At 26.3% G+C, this 21762-nt stretch overlaps 1 protein-coding gene across 2 annotated transcripts in view; it reads left to right on the forward strand.

Moving 5' to 3' along the window:
• Window positions 1-3437: 3437 nt before the first annotated feature.
• The window catches only part of LOC136984337 (inactive dipeptidyl peptidase 10-like), a 112786-nt gene continuing 94461 nt past the window's right edge, over window positions 3438-21762 (forward strand). For both annotated transcript variants that reach the window (XR_010882175.1, XM_067281274.1), the window contains exon 1: window positions 3438-3685. Coding sequence is in view for 1 of the 2 variants with exons in the window: in XM_067281274.1 (XP_067137375.1) it covers window positions 3578-3685 (108 nt within the window). In the remaining variant the exon portion in view is untranslated. The remainder of the gene's footprint in view (window positions 3686-21762) is intronic.

Raw genomic sequence — 21762 nt, forward strand, 5'->3', positions numbered from 1 at the left:
CTTTTTTTTTTACCCACTTTGAAGCTTGATAACTCCCGTGCCTTTTATCCGAAAATTTCTGAAACTTTGCGTTGAGATTTGTGTACTAGAAGGAAATGTTTTTAACCAATTTTTAAGAAAATCAGACCATTGGTTCGGGAGATATTAAGGGATGAAACCGTATCTCAAGAAGCTTCCAAGTTATGAAATGTTTTTTTTATTTTACTCCCACAAATTTTTAGTTTACCAAAAAATAAATGTACTGTACTTCTTTCGAATTTTTTTTCGAAAACACCTCCACTCTCAATCATATTAACGTTTTTTTTATAACTATAACTTTTTATAGAATAAACCGGCTGAGTTCTAACTTTATTCAGTATACAGTATTAATAAAATAGTTTTTAGAAATTGATCTTTCCCCAACACCAACTTCAGGGTAAAAATATAAAAACTATTCCGAATATATTTTCAAATTAAACTATATTAAACTATATTTATTTACATAGTATTAATATAATAAACTACATAAATAATATAGCATATAAAAATAGAAAATATATATTAATATATTTAACAATATATATCAACTTTTCTAATATATTCGTATTACCTTCACAGAAAAACTGAAATATGCAGAGATTGTTTTTGATTCAGGAGGAAATGACAAATGAATTGTCTTTTGTAATTTCTTTTGATGAAACTTTTTACATACATTTACTAAAAGAAATGCTGTTTAAGTAATTATTAACAGCATTTTGTGTGTAAAATTAAATTATTAATCTTATATTAGTGTAAATTCAATTAAGAAAATGAATGTTACTCTATAATTAATTTTTTAAAATTATATTCCATTTCTAAGAGAATAAATGTACTTTTGATTACAAGGATTATCTATATTTATTGTTAATCTGTGTATATTGTTAATGGTTTAGTCCACACTACGAACTTGTCATCGCATAAACGGAAATTAACGTTGAATCTTTAACAAGCCAACGTATTAATCAGTTTACTCATTAAAATGCTGTTTAGCTATATTTTTATATAATTAACATTTTAAAATGTCTTATTTTCCAGTTTAAAAAGTTATTTCTCCAGTTCGTAACTTAAGTTTAGAGACACAATTTGGCTCCCGAGCTTTATGGAGCATTAAGGGAAGTAAAATGGTATAAAAATAACGTTATATAATTTATGGGGATCCTTAAATACTGGTAAATAGATAATCTATTTTTATTTGTTTAAAATAAATAATTTAAGTGTCTTTATTTAGTGTAAGAGTTTTCGAAATAAATGTTAAAAATGTAATCTGTCTGTTTACTGATGTATAATTAGAGCATTAGCATTGGATGTTTAGCATTTATGATGTCATAATACTACGAATAAATGCAGTGATTTATTAAAATCGGTGAATTTATCACTCAAATAAAAAGGTAGAGACATTAAAGTGAAATATATAACTTGTCAATAGCTTGTATATCAATTATAAATACAACCGTTCCTCTTTGATGTAGGCTTAGAATTAATGTGGTTATTAATGATTACGTGTTTAAACTAATGTCATCGAGGTTATGTCGCGACTCTTAATCTTAAAACGCCAATAATTAGTTATCAACGAGTAAAATTAATATCATTTAAACTTTAATTCGAATATTATCGTGACATTAAACTAATCTGACGTGTAAGTACGGCCGAAAATGATTGAAAAATAAGGCAGAACAAGTTATCAAAGACTGCATTTATGGGTAACAATGAATGTAATTAGATGGTTATTACTGACGTGATGTAGTAGACAACTTTTTCTTTGTCGAGAAATGCTACAGGCGTGATAAATGATGGCATTCGGCCAGCACTCAGCAGGTGTGATGTCACATATAGGCAACCGCTTGGATGAATCAAAATTTTCATAAAGGCAGGGTCGTCGAGAGGGAAGCTGGAAAATTTTTCCCAGGCCCGGAGAAAACTTAGGGCCCGTAGCGGTTCCAATCCGTATAAATCAATGTTATTTTTACTAACAAAAAATAAAATCTTTAAGACAGCTTTTAAATAAAGAAACATTCTACGTATTTCATTTGTTCAAAAAAATGGCAAAAGGGGCCCGTTAAAAGGCAGAGAGGGCCCCATACAAGCTCTCGGCGGTCCTGAATGAAAGCATCCAAAGAAAAGTTACATAATAGTAAACAATACACATTTTATTAATTATTAAAAAGATTTCTCTAAAAATTAAAATAAATATTAAGTTAATTTTGTATGTTTACTTGTATATACCAGTTATCTTAATTTATTTTTATATGAATAATTCATATTTTTAAAGTTTTTGAATTGATTTTAAACTTTTTTTTCTTCTTAAAATACAATAGACTGGATTTATTGGAGTTCGGATTTAACAGACAAAAAAAAAAATTTCTGTCATAAAGAAAAAATTAGAATTATTTTTATTTTATTTGCGGATAAAGCACGATACAAGATAAATCAACGAATATAAATTACTCAATGTGCAGTGCTGTATTGTATTGTACATTGTAACAATGTTTTATTTAATACGTTCTGTACAGTACAGTACATTCGTTATTAATATATGCTTTTAAAACGCTTTGTTTTAACGTTCTTTCGGTAAGAGAGGGCCCCAATTATTTCGTTAAACCGAGATCCTAAGGTATTAATAATTAACATTTTACATAAAATATTATGTAAAAATTCTTTTAATTTAAGTTTCGAGAGATAGAACTCTAATGCAACATCCTTTATAAATAAATAAGGAAAATATTAGATATTATTATTCTATACAAATAAAATATTAATTGTATAATATCATTGACGAATAAATAAAACGTGAACTTTAAAAGGAATTTCATAAATGCTTTTTAAAATTTTAGGTTTTATTTATAAGCTTTATAACTTTTAGTATATCTATAAAATGTCCTATTCTAAAAGGGAAGAAATAAATAAAAAGTTGAATTCGTTGAATTATAAATGAAGTTATAATCTTTTAATGCGATATATTTTATATTAAAAAAATGAAGAATTTTAAATTAAATGAGATTACCTGAAGTATAACCGTCTGAAAAGTTATTGTTATGAATCTTTTAATTCACATATCTCAAGTTTTTCCATGTTGCATACATTTAGTGAAATTGCATTAATTCCGATGAAATATATTCAACTCCTCTTGAAATTCCCTATTGAGAAAGATTACATTTATGTAAATATCCTTTTACGATATGTAATTTAACTATATTTCCATAAAAAGCATATCTTTAACTCTTCGAAATAAAATCATGTGCTTACATCTGATAAAGAAAGGAAACAGAGACTGCTCACTCTAATACGCCCTCTAGCCTCTTAATACAGCAACGCCACTCTAGGATATGACGTGGTAACACGTGGTCGGTGTCACGTGTTTTGACGCAGCATTCTGTGAACAGAAGTGCAATATAAAGCGTTGATATACGACCGGAGTTCACTAAGTCTTGTTGCAACCACTGCGTACCGAATGTGCGCAGAAGTTGACCGGACCACGTTGTACAGTGCTGCAGTGCAGATCATCCCTCTAGTGTCCTGTGCTGATTTCTAAGTCGAACATCATGAATTACTCAGCTGGGGAATGTCCAATGTCCACTCTAAAAGGGAGAGAGAAGTTAACAATAGCGGAAATCAACAAAAGGATGGACAGGGGAAAGCCGAGAATGCTACTTTCGCCGATCAACTGGCTGTAAGTATCGCTTGTGCGATGTTTCTTAACATCTTTCCTGAAATACGCATCAATTGTCTACGTTAAAAAAAAAGGTATATTCCTCGTGCTTCCCTATCTAACTTTACAATTTAAAAATAAACCTATCGAGCTTAAGAGCAAGCTTATTTTGTAAGTCGTTGGTCAACTTTACACAGAAAAATACCTCGATAAATTCCAAATAATCGAAAAGAGAAGGATATTATAGATGTTTTTCGTTGCGCCTGCACAAAAGGTCAATACACCGAATGTCTTCTAAACGATATAGACAAACTTGGCATTGAAGTTTATTGGATATAAATGCTCTCTATTTATCTTTCTACGCATAAAAATATCGGAAAAATTAGAAATATTTCACGAAATTTTAACTTTGTCATCGTTTAAGACTAAAAATACTGTTTTTATTACATTTTTAAGAAATCGAAAATAATTTTATTTTGTTTGTGAGTGTTTTTAAAACGGAAATTTCTATCGAATATCATTTAAAAAATTTAAGTAATTATGCAAATTAATTTCCAATTAAGTCTGCGTCTATATGTAAAATATTTTAAATTAAACAAATGTATATATTCAATTAAAAGTTATGTATTATTATTATTATTATTATCCGAGTATAATTTCCATTCGAAAAAAAAAAACCACTCGAAAATTTTAAGGAAAGGATCTTTTGGTTTCCTCAGCGGGAAATTTTTAGTAGAAGTACACAGTATATGAAATAAAAATAGAAAAATGAGGGCCATTAGTATTAACCTTTCCATGTGAAAACGTGATGTGAATCACATGTAATAAGTATTTTCTTCATGGTCAGCACTTATAATACCGAGTTATGCTCTTTTGTATTCTTTTGGTAGCATCTTCGTAAGATAAATTATATATTTTCAATAGAAAAGAGTGAATTAAACTTCGAAATTCTTCACAATGCTTAACATACTGGTTCGAAAGTTTTGTATTATTACGATATAAAAGCACGTATTACGTGTATTGTTACGTGTAAAAAATATATATATATATATTTTTTTGTTAAATATCACATGATTCTCAGTGGATTAATTTGTTTAAATTTTAATGAAATGGTCATGTGATTAATTTCCGTTAAGAAAGGAGAGGAAATGTAATAAATTCGAGCTTTAAAAATGCTATTCGTTTAGATGTTTTATTGGTTAGAAACGATTTTCTTATTTGCAATTCTAAAAATGTTCGAGGATTTTCTTCCGCGAATATTTCTTTCTAATTGTCTGTAACCACTTTTTATTCATAGGATTACATAAAACCGGGCTTAACGTCTTTAGCACTTACTTTAAATTAAACTAAAAGGAAATCGTACGAAACGAATAGACAAAAGAACAGAAAAATTATTATTAGTTTAATATAATTAAAACAACTTTTAATAGATTTATTATTTAAATTGGCAAAATTTTAATACGTAGAGTTACACAAAAATTATCAATTAAATGAATTTTCATCTTTTATTTTGAAGATATGAATCGGTATTTTTAATTGATAAATTCAGCGCATTAATTAAAATAATTCAAGACTACAATAATATTATTATTACACGAATATTCTTACAATTTGTACGCTGTAATGGGCATGTTATCAATATTACTCTATCAATATCATCAGTGGCTGTATTTGTAATTGCTTCCTATGAGGATCTTAATGAAACTTTAGCGATGTTGGATTCCTAAGAACAATTGGTCATTTCGGTGGGTCTTCGATTTATTGGTTTTCATTGGCCATGTAACAATTACCGATAGAAAGTACAATGTTTATTATTAGAAAGTTCAACTTTTACTTTAGTTAAAGTTTTTTTTATATGAATTATATAACATTAATAAATCGCTATAAATAAGACATAACTAATTGCCAATTAGTAGAAACAGATGAAAACATTATGACTTTTCTTCTTATGTAACTAAATCTTCATCCAGAAATTCTAGAGAATAAATAAGTTTTTATTGAAGTTATTTTATAATTTTTAAGAAGCTGAAAGTTTTTGGGTATAAAATTAAAAACTTTTATATAAAAAGTCGGAAAATTTACATTAAAATACGCTAAACAAAACAGTCAAGTTTAGCATCAGAAGTTAATTAAACGGTTAAATCGGAAAGCGCGAAAAGTAAAGAAAAAATCCAATGTTAAAAGCCCATTTTCCTTAAAAAAAAACACAACAAAATTCCAAGCCTTTGTTAAATAAACTATTTTCCATTAAATATCATTAAGAGTTTCGTTCAATAATCTACAAATATATATTAAATGTAGAGATTTAATATTTTTTCCAATGAGATTATCAGTATGTAATTAACAAATCGCTAATAAATTTAATTAAGTTTACTACAATATAGAAATTTTCATTCTTATTAAAATTCATAAATATTATTATAAAGTAAAAATTCCGGCTGAAAATTAACATTGAATGAATGTCAGAATTTCAAATGATGGATGAGTTTATCAGCTTTTGCACTGAAAAAAAAAAAAATATATATATATATATATATATATATATATATACGAGTATATATTTTAATTAACTAATAACTTTATAAAATGTAAACAAATTTATTTATATTATTATTATTATTATTATTATTATTTTAGACGAAAATCAGAAATTAGGGCATAATACATCATTGAAAGTTTCTGCGGGTTGTAAAATTTTTCTGACAATTTTAAAAGCGTCATAAAATCTTTCAAAATAAACTCAAATCACAAGTTTTTTTAAGGATAAAAATCTAGTGTAAAATTTTTCTAAAATTATGGAAATTTTTCTTATAGAAAATGTTCTACAACAAATCTGGAGTGGAAATTTCGTTCAGATTATTGTCGAGATAAAATTTTTCTGGATGAAACATTAATATTTTCCCAGTAAATAGAAGAAAAATTCGATGTAAACAAACTTTTCTCAAAGAAATTGCAGAAATAAGAAACCATTTTTAAAAAAATAATAATAATAATACCAAGTTTCTGAACCGTATTTAAAAGTATAATTTAAAAATTCTTCTGTCTTCAAAAACATTTTAAGTTTAGCCCTTAATTTAAAAAAATATATAAAATTATAAATAAGATGTATACATTTTCACCCATTAAAATCTAAATTAAAAGAACTTTTTTAAGTAGTATTATTTCACACGAATAAACAAATAAAAGTAGTTTTTCAAATGAATTTCAAGACTTGTGTAAGTAAAAGTATATTAAAATAAGAAAAAAAAAAAACTAGACGAAATCGTCAAATTAATTGAAATATGATTATTAATGTGTGATTTAACGTGCTGATTTCCTTAATATATAATCAGAAGGGCAAAAAATAAAAGGGTCTCGCGCTTTACGCGAAAATAATTTTCCTTTCTTCTTAAATCTAATCTTTATCTCGTTGGAGCGTAAGTAAATTGTAATGATGCTTTTTATTAAAATTTAAATAGTTATCGTATAAGAATGTTTAAAGCTATATATTTGCGATAAAAACTACGTTATAAACATCTTTTCTCTTTATATTAGTTGCTTCACTTATTATTATTTTCAAGATTTGTTCGTTTACATTTACATTTACTGTATAACTTTAATAAAATTAATAGCAAAATAAACTGCAGTTTTATTCTTCTTTAATGTAAACTTTCTTATTAACTGGCTGAAAGCTACTACAGCTCGTCTGGAAAAAAGAACTTTAAAAACTTTAAAAAAGTGCATCTTGTGTGTTTCAATGCCCAAGAGATAGCGATAGTGCCCTATACTATAGAACATTGGCACATTTCCCAACAACTGCAGTAAATATATATAAATTTTCTTCAAACTTTTCCCCATTCTTTCGTCTATAAACTTGCGCTATTACCAATTTCTTTCCATAGTTTTACGTATCGTATTCCCGTTACTTTTATCTGCAATTTTCATATTTATCACTAAAAGAAATTTTATGCTTTTCAATCTTTATTATTAATGATTAATTGGGAAAATCTATAAAAAAAATTTCATGCATAATCTAAATAAAACTCTGGTAGACCTCTGTAACATTATTATTACTTCTGTAATTTCACCAATTATATAATTAGATTTTAAATTATGGTATCTACTGTATAAACATCGCCAAATATTTAATTTTTTTTTTACAAATGTATTGTATGTTCGTACGACATAATTTTAGTCGAGCGCTTTATCGGATGATTGATTAGAATTCTGTTTGGTAGTTGCACAGAAAGTCACGTGATTTTTCAATATTCTCTTTGCAGAAATTGAAAAAAACATGATGACATTTGCTCCTTTCTATAAGCAGAACATACACAATTTTCGTTTGTTTTTTTCAACAATGAATAAATTTTATTGGATAAATAAATTCTTCTTCGGAAGGAATATTTTAGCAAAATTTTTGAACGATTTGTCAAAATATGAAAGAACAAAAACTCTTTTTAATAACAAGTTAAAAAATCTTTCGAAATTATTTTCGTTGCATTTTTTATTATTTGTAAAATATAAATAGAATAAAAACCAAACTTGAAAATCCATTGATATTTAACTTTGATTAAACAGAAGGTAGAAGTATATGAAACAGTAAATCACTAGTGAATCTTTTTGCTATCCATTATTTTATTGATAGCTTTCGGAAAGAATAAATAACCATCAAGGGAATACGCCAAAACTTCTCTATTTCTAAGCTGAGGTCGGAGTTTGATTGTAGGTAAGGCTGTTATTTTAGCTTTTAAACGAGAATATAAATCTTCTTATAAGAAAGACAGTATATTTTTATAGCCTACTTTTTCCCCTCGCTGCGCTTCACTGGATTTTTTCCTCTCAATTCTACGGTCCGAAACAGAAACATGCCATCTATTGCCATTTTAGGCCCTTTTATTCCGTTCTTTTAGGACGAAAAAGAATAGAGGGATTCTAATATTGATAATTTTTAATTAAATCTTACACGCCTTTTTATAGTTTTAATTAAAATTCATATTTCGTTCGAAATACCGTCAATATATATAATTTTTGTTATCTTATTTTCCTATTGTTTCTCATAGGAAATTCGTAAGATGCTTCATTGATAATCTGGAAGTACAGATCAAAGTAGAGGGATTTATCTTCGTTATAATAAGATGCATCCTATGCAATATCCGGTAGATTCTGGTAAATAATACCGTATAAGTAGATGCTAACATATCCATAAATTCACGATAGCTTTTTCTTACTATATCGATCTCACGATATATCTTGATACGTAGTATCAACATCATCTTTATATATAACTCGTATCTAGTTTAAAACGTCATTCACATTCTGATTTTTATATACGATTTCTGTTTTAAGGTACTGAATTTTGCAGCATAACTGTCGAAAATTCAGGTTTCAATTGAGTTTATTTTATTTATTTTCGGTAAAAAAAAAACCTTTTAAGTTTACCAGACCCGGATCCGATAAATTAAAATAAAGCGGTTCCTAAAAGTAAAGCTCAATTTTTATCAATTGACGTTATTTTTGTAATGACTTTGAAACAAATAAATAAAAATTGCATTAAATATTTCTATCGAATTTTTAAAAAAATATAATTTTCTGAATGAATTTTCTTGTAAAGCATTAACTTTATAACCATAAGACAAATGATCATATGAGACTATCAAAGATAAATTAAAAGCCCATAAAATACGCTTTTTGATCTTTATTACTCTGAAATAACAAGCGTTTAATAGTTACAAACTATTGAATGATTGTAAAACATAAAAATGTTATTGTTTCCTAATACGATCTCGAAAATTTTTTACTCCAAAGATTTTGAAATTGGAAATCGTTCTAGATATAAAAATATTTTTATTCGCCTACCCTGAATTTTATGTCTGGACGTTGCTTACAATATTCGTGAAAGATTGTCACGCATAATGTTTCCTCGTTAAGAAAAAAATAACACGAGCGTATTAAATATAAATTTAATAATAAAAAATAGAATTGAGAAAAGTTATAAAAACTGTTACGATATATCGAACGAACCGCCTTTTGCAGGTCCCGAAGAATTTCTCTACATTGTTATTGTGATAACGACGTTCGATATGATGTAGTGTTTCTTGCTACGTTATTATAACAAATTGATTCAGTTACGTTACCTTTTTTATATCCTTTCTTTTATTATTTTGTCGCTTCATTGTTTATTGTTAAGAATTTTTTTTTAATCGAATTATCGAGCTATGAAAATGAACAACCCGAGGCAATAAGGGAGGACTAGAGATGAACTTCTACGCTAATTATAACAATATGAACGATCCAACAAAGCGAGACGGGCAATTGTAACTAAATCAGCACCGTTATAAACGAATTAGTAGCAACAATGCGCAATTTAGTAAACCAGTATGGACTAAGGCCAATTCTTCGTAACAAGAGCAATAATGGACAACAGGTACAGGCTTTCGTATCTATCATTTCCGTACATATATCATCAAACGGGCAAACAGTAACCATTTATTCGCATTATCAGAAAGAAATAATTGTTTCAAGACACTGTATTTATTTATTTATTCAATTCTTGTAAAAGTTTATCTGAAGATAAATTAGTTTTAATCATGATTATGCTTTATCTTCATCTCTCTCTCTCTCTCTCTCTTTTTCCTTCCTTGTTGTTAATACAAGAGCAGTAACAACCTCTATTGTTTCTTGTTTAGCTAGAAGTATTGAATGAGTTTGATGTGGTCCAAGTTGATTTTGGACATTTGCCAAATTTGGATAATTGCAAGCGAAAGCGCTCTTGCAATTTAGCTTCCAATATAAGACTGAAAGGGAGTGAAACACACAAAATCATGAATACACGAATAATTATAACCCAACTGAGAATTTGCTTTTTTAAAACGAATAAAAATTATAGGGAACTCTTTTATTCGGAAGGGTTTTTAAATATATGTATTGTTTAATTTGTATAAAAATTTAAATATATGTAATATTTTAATTATTATAAGTTGTTAAAAGATATAAATTATAATAAAGCTCTCATATATGTCAGTTACGTATTTAAAGAGCATAAACTTTAAGAAAATCAATAGATAAAAACTTAGATTAAACTAAATCAAATAGACGAAATTAAATTTAGTAAGAAAAACTCAAAAATTATGTGAAAACAGAAAAATAAAAGACAAATTTCGTTTATTTGCTGATGTAAATTAAGAAACAAACGTCTTCTTTCCGAGATAATTAATCATTCATGTATTTTAATGTAATTAATGTAAATTCTCTGCTTAGATAAATCCTTTGAAAGTACACATTTTACACGAAAACATTTAACGATATGTCACTTTTTTATCATTTAATTTAATAAAATTTAAGTCCTAATTAAATATACTGAATTTAAAAAAATATAAAGCTCGTTTCTGATCACATTATTAAAAGAAAAAAAAGGGGGAAAAAACAGTTTAACGGTCGTTAATTGCGGTTGACTTAGAATTGGTCAACTAATCGATTTAACCGATTGTTTGATATTATTACAACATCCTGTTAAAATTGTTTTCTTTTAATTGGTTAATTTAAAAGTTTATATTAAAAACGTTGTTACCCTTTAAAATATAGATCTTAAAGCTTGAATAAATTGACATTAATTATTTCGTGAAATAATAATCTTATAAACTATGTTAAAGTAGGGTGACTATACGTTCCGGTTTGCCCGGGACAGTACCGGATTTTTCCTGGTTTTAACTCACTAAAATAGAATAAAATGTTAAATAAAATCATTTTATGAGTCTTCTAATGTAATATAACCAAGTTATAGATCAATATATAAATAATTTTTAAAAAATAATCTAAGTTTAGCTATTCTTGGACCCATTTCTCATTCACTCTCTTAAAACCTGTCCCGGTTTGGCCGATGAACAATGTAATCACTCTATATTAAAGTATAAGTTAGCAATTCAATATATAAATGTATTTATATCATATTTATATTATCTAACGTTATATACAAGAATAAAAATTAACTTATAATATTTTAAGCGTGAAATTTTATAAATATAACAGTATATTTTTCAGGAAATGAGATAAATTATTTTATTATATATTTCCATAACGGTATCTTTATTTAAAATATGCGAGAATAAATAAAATTAGATAATTAATTTTATAAAAATGAAAACTATAAATCGTTTTATATACATTGTGTTCTCTATGTACAGTGTATTATAATTTATGAAAGGAAATGCTGTGTTTATTTATTTAAATCTAAATGAGCACTGCTCCTGGAGGGAGAAACTGAACTCACCTAACCGCTGAATTTGTGTTGTTGTTTTATTTACTGAAGCTGAAGGTAGAAAAGATATAAATTTGGCCGATCTTTAAGTAAATGAATAATAATTATACTTTATAAAAATAATTTTATTGATCTTTTTAAAAATATTATTACCTAGGAAAAGAACACTAAAGTTTAGCATTGTAATTTATTACAACTTTGCATCATTTGCAATCCAAACAGTTAATGGCTTCTGTTCTGTTCCGTTCAATTTTTTAAATTGAAGGATACATCCCTTAGGCAAACGTAAAGTATCTCAGCTTTTATAATAAATTCCGATATCTAAATTGCTTTTAGAAGTTTCATATTTTCTCTAGAGAATTACTAACTTCAGAAAACAATATTGCTTCAAGAGCAATAGTGAAAGTTAATATTTAAAACTTCTGCACTTTTATTTAGAAATAAGTTTTGCTCTATTTTAATGCCATTCGATTGAAATGTTTCGCTTCTGTATCACATGTAGCCAACCTAAACAATCCTCCTTAGTCCAATATAAGCGAAACCAAATAGCGAACTAATTCCTTAATACTGCCTTAAGAACATCTTTTTTCCACTATGGGAATTGTTCTGTAAGAAATTGTTAGCTTACTATAACAATAATAATAAATATAAGAATGGCACTTTGCTTGAATTATTGTACTGTACCCTATTAATGGAAATTATAAATAAATTACAAAGTTTAATCAAATTTATTACTGAATTTAAACTTCCGAACAATTCCTTAATATTGTTGGACTGATACCAACAATAATAAACTGTATAAAATATACAAGATTTAAAGCTTTAAGTACCTACATTTTTCTTTTATTTTAAAAGATTTTCTTTTTAATTTCGTTCGACTTAAAAATAAATAATTTTAAAATCCAGGAAACAGCGTTAATAAATATTTATTACGTTATCCATTCAAATTTTTTCTACTTAAACTTTTATATATTTTAAACTCAATTAATTATGTAACAACTATTTTAATATTTTAAAATAATTTTTTGAATTTTTTTAAATAAATAATTCGAGTATAAAATATATAATTTTATATACATAATAAAATTAAATACAGTATATAATTAAATTACAGGCCTAAAATATAATTATAATTTTAGTTTGCCATTTTAAATATTATAAGCTCGTCAAATTAATTATTATAATTTATATAAACATATACACGTGACCTCACTATAGTGTATATAATATAATAATATATTTTTCTATGGACACGAATCATAAATTACATCTCATTTCATATTCTAGTCAACTCCATTGCTGATGATATTAACGAAATTAATGAATTTAAAAGTGTTACTAATTGAAACGTAAACGTTCTTTCCGCTGTAATGAATTGTATTTTAATCTTATGAAATACAAATCAGTTTATGCAGAAACACGATTGAAATGTTTATTCAAATGAATATTAATATTAAATTTAATTAATCATATTTACGAATAATCTTATTAAATTGATTTTGTTCTCGTAATAATTGTGTTTAACTATTAAATAACGTTATTTGTCATTGGTTTTGAAAAATAATAGGTCAATAATCTATTCATAATAATATCGAGAATATTAGAATTGTTATTTGATGGTTTGATACGATTTAAACATTACAAAACTTTAATAAAAGTATATATTTTTGGATAATTTACTTCTGTTTTAGAGTGTTACTATTATAATAAAAATGGTATGTACAGTAGAAAGTTCATCTTAATAACTTTTATTTTCTATTTTAGTACATTTTTAGTAGCATTATTTATAGCATAAATCTTTTATTTTGAGGAAAATGACTTAACAATTTAATAATAGTTTTAATATATTTTTAAAAATGAAAGAAAAAACGGTTTTATTGGTCACATTTTGCGAGATCGAAGGTGGGGGATGGTGGGGTGACTTCCACTCTTCCATAAACATCGTTACAGTACAAGCGCAGTTTCGGAGGTTTTCAGGGTGGGGAGGACTCTTGACCGTGAATATTTATATATTGGCCAACGTAATAAATGAATAAACAAAGGAATTTGTTCGGGATCATCAAAGAAAATCGCTTTTCTCTAAGTCTCATTATGACATATACGAGTAAATGACACCACATTATTAAGAGCATTAAAGTGCGGAACCATCTTATTTACAATATTATGCAGATCCTATATGTCTTGTTATCTTTAGAATATATTTAAAATATATTTTAAAATAATAAATTCGCTTAACGAGATGTTATTGTCTGCATTTTTAAATAATTTAATTTAGGAAATTAAATTAAACCATTGAAAAAAAAAAAACGATTGGCTAGCGGACATAAATCAATTATAAAAGCATCTTTTTCTTTCTGAAAATTATTGCTAAGTCTCAAATATCATACTGAAATCATTATGTTATATTCTACATGCGAAAATCTAGAAATGATAGTGCACTGTTATTCAAGAATTCGAAAATAATCTACTACTTAGATGAATGAATGATGATATACTTTAACAAAGGAGGAAAATCTCTGCATTTATTCTTATATTTATGTGCGAACACACATTATCATTATCAGCTGTTGCATATTGATGAAGTTCTTAAATTCTTATCTCAATTTATCCAATGTTTTAATTTATCTTTTAGAGAAAATGATGATACTAATAGGTTTAATCCAAATGGTCTATAAAGTTTGATAAAGTTCTGTGATAATATTCAAAAACTTTGCCAGGAAAACATACATTCCTAAATTTTTTATTATTGACGAATTTTTGTGATAAAATCGAAGGGATCGTCTCTATCTCTTGTTTTTACGACTCTTTTACATAAAAATTTCATTTTCATTTACGATATTCTTACTTTCATGTTCGTATTGCAATAGAATTTTAAGAATAAAATTCTATTTATTCATTTCGGATTCAATTCCTCAATAGCCATTGCAAAATCCTATTACGAAACAGATGAAATTAACGATTAACGATGCCTTCGCTCAGATGAAATATCATTTGCATTAAGTGTCTTGACGCTTACCGGTATAATTCGGAAATATTTACGAAATTTTGTGATAGAGTTTTGAATAAATGAAAAAAATTTTGATGAAAAAATGCAATTTAATTCATTTCTCTAAGATTTTTTACATGTATGTAAAGTAGACAGTATTACTTTGAGTGTATCAAAAATTTACAATAGTAGAGAAGAATTTTAAGAATTCTAGAGCATAGCAATATTACGGTATTGCATTTTTATTTTGCTTTTTATTAAATTATTGTAAATTATTAAATTTCTTCATTCCCAGCCTGAAACTTCATTAACAAAGTCAAAAATGTTTTAAAAATTTTAACTGTAGAAGTTGGTTAATTTCAATTGTTAAAATTGTAAATAGAATTATCATTTTATTATTTCTCTGTAGTTATTTTAAAATATTAAAAATATTAGCTATCAATAATCAATTATTTAAATTGGTAGAATTTTCAATTTTTGGTTTACTCTCTTAAAGATTTGTTCCCATATTTATTACAGGAATAAACTATTTTAGTTTTGAAGTGTCCATTTAACACAGGGTGTCCATTTAAACATCTATCTACGGGCAAAAGAGATCTATCTTTTTAGCATTGATTAGATTGGGTTAGGTTGTAGACTGTAGCGGACACAAATACACCAGATATTACGTCACCACGACATGCATTCATTTCGCTGCTATTTGCAACTAGCAGAAGATGCCTCGATGCGATTTATGTGATGCAACATGATGTTAAATTTATAGCATAACGAACCACAAATCCTTCAGTACATTTTATGGATTGACGAGGTACTTTACTACGGAATGGAATGTATAACCGTTACAAGGAGTTCATCGTAGAGCATATTTTGCCCGGTGGTACAAACACAGGGCAGAATGTGGGCTGCGACATACGCGATACCAAGTGCATTTTACTCTAAACGTCTGATGTGGAATTTGGGGCGAGTAGCTGGTTCTGTGTTGATGTTTTGGTATCATTTCTGCAATATTGTCTTTTACAGTCACAGATTATTTTTACGTTATGCTAAATCGTCTTAAATCGATTCTCTTATATTATTTTAGCGCTTGAACAAGCATGCATCACATGCATACGCATATGTAATGCTTGAAAGGTCTCTTTTGCGCTTGGATAGATGTTTAAGTGGACACCCTGTATATCGAAGTGAGAAAATTGTGAAAAATTGTATCAGCCTTTTATCTATAGTTGAATAAACTATCGTATATTTTTCGGCTATATCTGAACTTATCATATCGAAAAGTTCGCAAAAATGCGATGGAACAGCTTTCCAGTTAAATTGAATGTGGAATAATTGGAATAGCAAAGCTATAACTCCAAAAATGGGACATAAATGTTAAAAGATTTAGATAAAATATGTTGTATAAGAAATGATTTGACTTGATAGCATAAAATAGGATGATCTCTATCAATTTGCGTAAATCTTCCACGAGATATTTTCTCACAAGTTTTTGATAGAACAACATTAACTGTTTCATACAATATTTGTGCGTTTGTTTAGAATAATATTAAGTGTTCCTCTCCAAAATATAACTCACCTTACAATTGTATTTTTCTGAGGTAAATCGGAAAGCTTTTTTTACTTCAAAAATATATTAATAACTACAGTATTTGACAATCCTTGTATAAAATGTCATAATACATATTATAATGGTTCAGAATAGATATTAGTTTTAATCTATTAATTGTGCTGTAACATCATACAATTATTTTATTACCGTGTATTTCTATGTTAGTAAAAATATTAGTTTTTTAAATCAAACATTTCATAAATATTTTATTTTATTTAGATTAATCTTAATCAATTTTAATTGATTTGGTTTGATGAGATACGACAACGCAACATGTGGGCAATCTGGCAAGGGGATACTTCCCGGAGGACTTTTTTATGGGAAACCGGCCCCTATTTAGGTGTTAGACACGTTAAGAAAATCCGTAAAACTCTACTTGACCAGCCCTTTGGTAGGGCGTTAATAGTGTTCAGCGGTTTTATCCACTAATGGATCAACTTTATCTCTATTATATGTAGTTAATATGTTGTCACCAAACACCAGACTTATGCTTCTTCTTATATCTATGTAAAAATGCCATATTTTAAATGACATAATTTTAAAAAGAATTATTCTAAGTATTGGTTGCATGAATTATAAATTTTAAAATTTTCTTTCTATTTTCTGTGATAAAGCTTATTATAATCTATTTATCGAAATTCGCATTACTTTATTATCTGTAAAAGTCTGTCCGTAACTCATTACACCAACTCTTCATTCCAACCGTTAAAGTATATTATATGAATATTTGTAGCTTTGTTCAGTCACTTAAAACTTTTAAAATACATTTTGATTTATAGAGACAGCTTTTGCTAGATAAAGTTTATCTCAGTATTAACAGAACTGTATCTACTGTTAACTTTAAATTATATTTTGAGATGTGTCGGCTCTGTGTATTTGTTACAATTCTTTTGTAAATATAAATAAAATTAAAGAATTATATTAAGTAAATTTGCAGCTTTTCAATTTCGATGTTAAAATATACAGTTTTAAAAGGAGAATAAATTCGAGCAGATTTATAACAGAAATATTTTTCAAGTTCTTACGTTCTTAAGCTTAAAATTACGCTCGTAATGGATGTATTCATACTTTAAAATGGCAGATATTATAAAGTATGATAATATATACAATGTTATATTTTCAAATATGCAAGTACAATCATTTCAAATTTATTCGTGATGTAAAACTTAATTTATTTAATATCGTTTCTCTTAAATTATAAATTATATTTTTAAATAAAATATTAAACAAACTTTCATCTGATATTTAAAATGATTCTTCTATTATGTGCGACAAACAAATCGAAAAGTTTTTTCTTTGGTAATAATTTATATTAAACTTCGCATTATTCATGAATTTTATTCTTGGAATGTATTTAGATGCAATAAATTTAAAAAATAAAATACAAGAAAAGAAAATTATGTATAGACATTTTCTATTAAAAATATCTTTCTTCGGGTGAGAATTATTTTTCGATGAACATTAATTTTTCTTGTTATTTTTTATCCTGACAAGAAAATAATTTCTCGCAGCGATATTATAATTGTTCCATCATTTTTCCCGAATTTATTTCTCCATTTCGAAAAAAACGTTGCTTTTTATCGTTATTATTATTATTATTATTATTGGCCACGTTAAATGACAGACTATAATTATTTCGATAGTCTATTTATTGACAAATGTTTTAAATACTTGTTAAATTTTTTAAATAATTCGTGTTTGCGATACGCAAGTTTATTTTAGTAACATCTAAAATGGAATGAATTAATGAACGGTCAAACCCACTTAGAATACTCACGAACGAATTTTCAATTACATATAAAATGGAGAATGCTTCGATCTCTATGAAGTACTAAGTGATTTTGTGTTGCATAGAACATTATTACGAAATTACCTGACTTACGAACATTAAAATTTCGAATCTGTGTGTAGACCTCATTGTTTTATTGTTCGAGGTTTTTTGGTTTAGAGCCACAATCGATTTATTGCTAATTTCGGGACGTTATATCGAGGTTTGGCTGTAATTGAAAGTAATTTTCTTAATAATATGCGTTACTTATGCCTCGCTGATTACTTTGAATGCTAAAAAATTACCTTTTGGCTATTGACTTTCACATCATCTTATTGGAAACAGATAAGGTAATTAAGAACTTATTACATGATAATTACTTAGTTTGCAAAATAAAACGAGAGTTTATCAAGTTGTTATAATTTCAGAATCTGCTTCTACAAAGTAAAATATAAAAATTGATTTTTAGTAAATTCATTAACATAATTTTAAAATGCAATTTTTCTTATTACTGAAACTTAATATAAATTATAAAATATTATATTTTTAATGAATTTCTGTCCTGAAAGGCATGGCAAAGTATTTTATAGTATCGTACATTAAAATTGTATTACATTATAAATATAATTAACAGTATATTTATAAAGTTAGAGTCTTCCATTGAGATATAAGAAGACTAGAATACACACATTTAAATTCTTTAGAAGTGCAGAAAGCTAAGTAGGAGTTGATGCAGAGATAACTGTGCTTATCCCAAACCAGATGCTGCAATTTTTGGCTGGAATCCAAAAAAAGTAGTCACATGGTCAACGATTCGATTTTATGACGAAATTGCCAGAACAGAATATTTCATTATTAATATTAAACAAGACTAAACAAAAAAACTTTATCATCTTTTGTCAATTAAAAAAATATCCGTCAACATTGCCTGACAGAAAAATAAAATATATAAAAATTAGTAGAATAATTATAATTTAAAATCATTAAGAATAAAATGACGTAGGCATCTTTTCTATATTGTCATTTAATTCATCAGCTACAATTGCAATTAAACTTGCATAATTGGAATTATCAAGAATTAGGAATTTTCAATAAGTTAACGTTGCAAAAGTTTAAACTTTATTAATGTAAATTGACAGATTTAATTTGTTATATTTTTCATATTCTTAAAACTTTCTAAGATCAGCAAAATTAGTTTTAATAGTTTTTTTCGGGAATTTAGTGGCTAACCGAACAGGTGTTTTAAACTATTTCTACACAAGTATCGATCAATCAATAATGAATGAATCGCAATTCAATCTAAAATGTTATTCTATTTTATGTCCGATAAATGGTTTTAGTTGCTCGATAACTCTTTTATTTGATCGTTAAACAGCAAAATCGTAAAGATCTCACTTTTATCATCATATATTTCTTTGTTTTCTTCTCAAAAAGTAACACTAATGATATCAAAGATAATAAATAAATTATAAGATTATTATTTATAGTTGATTTATTGTTTCTATTATTTAAATCCTGTTTATTTTTGGCTATAATCGATTGTTTTGTACGAAAATACATAATAGGACATTAAAATGGTGTCCCTTGTGTATTAGGGAAGCATAATGATTAGTGACAACATTCGAGGAATGTTCTTGACAACCGTCATTACCGAGGGTGACGACATGTCTGTCACTAATTTGTTCTCCTAAAATAGAGAAAACGGAAAAATCATTTCATTTATCTTGGGATTACCTTGTCTTGTTAGCAACTTTCATTTATTTAATTCACAATTTTCTAAAGTTGTGCCTAAATATAAGCCAGATAATTTGTAAGTGAAGTAGTGTAATTATTTTTATGGCTAAAATGTTTCGGATCTTGATAGGTTATATTCATTCCTTAAATATAATATAGAAGCAATCCTGATCATTTTCACTTTTTAAACACAGATAAATCTATCTTCAATATAAATTATTTTGTATTTTTATTATATTACCACTATTATATTTATATATTCCTTACTGGAAGCTAAATGAAATATCTTTATTGGAACAATAAGGTTAGAGCATTATTTAACTGTATCTCAATTTATTCTTCTCGTTTTCTTTCTTTATTATGCATCTACATTGGATTTCCATTATTACTATACATTGATATCGATCGAGTTTCGCACTCATTTTCATTGATTTTTACAATTAAGTAGCGATTATAAAATACATAACTATAAAATTTATTAAATAAAAGATATATTTTAAACCATCTTAACTTATTTTTTGCTAATTTTAACAGTTTAAAATTCTAAAATTTTACTACCGAGAACTTCTTGATAGTTTACCATTATTAAATTAATATAGTGCAGACTCGCGGAGCCACCTTTTAATGATAAATTGACGCCATTATGTCTTAACGCATAAATAAATATATTGGGTAATAAGAGTTATAATTATCAAATCTATAAGTAGAATCAATAATAATTGTTTAAATTATACGTAAGTAGCAGTATCTGGAGATGTGTTTAAGATCGCTAAATTTATAAGAGATAAAGAAAGTTCAGCAGCCAATAATTAAAAGTAAGTAGTGTGATCTCAATTGAATTAACTCGTGAGTACTGATGTCAAATCATATTTAGAAGCAAAGATATTTCGTAAATCAATGTAAATTTAGAAAAATGTAGAAATCCGATAATTGATAAATCAATCTTTCATATTAAGCAGGGAAAAAAATGCGAATTGCAATGTAGTTTAAATTAAATTATCAATAATAAGGTCGATTTAAACAGCTAGAATTCATTTAGTTAAATTCTTTTATAAATTATTCTATAGAAGATTATTCACTTATAGGAATATTAAGTGAATTTCAACTCTCTCAAACTTCTCAATTATTATTATTTTTTAAATTATTGACTTATAAATTGCTTATATTACATTAAAAGATATATAAAATGGTTCTGTTTTAAATTTTATTTTATTTTTAAGAATTAAAAACGTGAAATCCGGGACTCTTCCAGATAAACCTGGACGTAACGTCACCCTAATTAAAATCCAATTTTAACAAGGAAAAAAAAATCCAAAAATCCGTAGAAATTTATTGTTACAGAAGCTTATACAATCTCATAACTTGTATATTATTTTAATATAAATATTCATAATAGTTGCTATATTTTTATACTGTATATACTTTTACGAAAAAACATTTATCGCATTAATAAATGAACAAATTAATGAATAATTAATAATTTAATTGCGTATTTATTTTTAATAACATACTTAAAAATTAATTTTACTTATTAAAATTTTAGTTTTTATATGTAATTTATTATAATAAGTATGTAATAAATGCAATAATATCGCAGTATTATTTGTTGTGTTTATATATTTATTAAAAAATCTATTAATTAATTTTAAGGTTTTTGATTATACACAGTAATTACAAACGAAAATGTATATATTTATATAATCAATCTGAAATTATATATTAATAGGATTATAACGAGATTCTTCAGTAAATATGCTGAATTAGTAACTAC

This window comes from Centruroides vittatus, unplaced genomic scaffold, assembly GCF_030686945.1.
Source record: "Centruroides vittatus isolate TY-2023 unplaced genomic scaffold, ASM3068694v2 contig_914, whole genome shotgun sequence".
In the NCBI taxonomy this organism is placed as follows: domain Eukaryota; kingdom Metazoa; phylum Arthropoda; class Arachnida; order Scorpiones; family Buthidae; genus Centruroides; species Centruroides vittatus.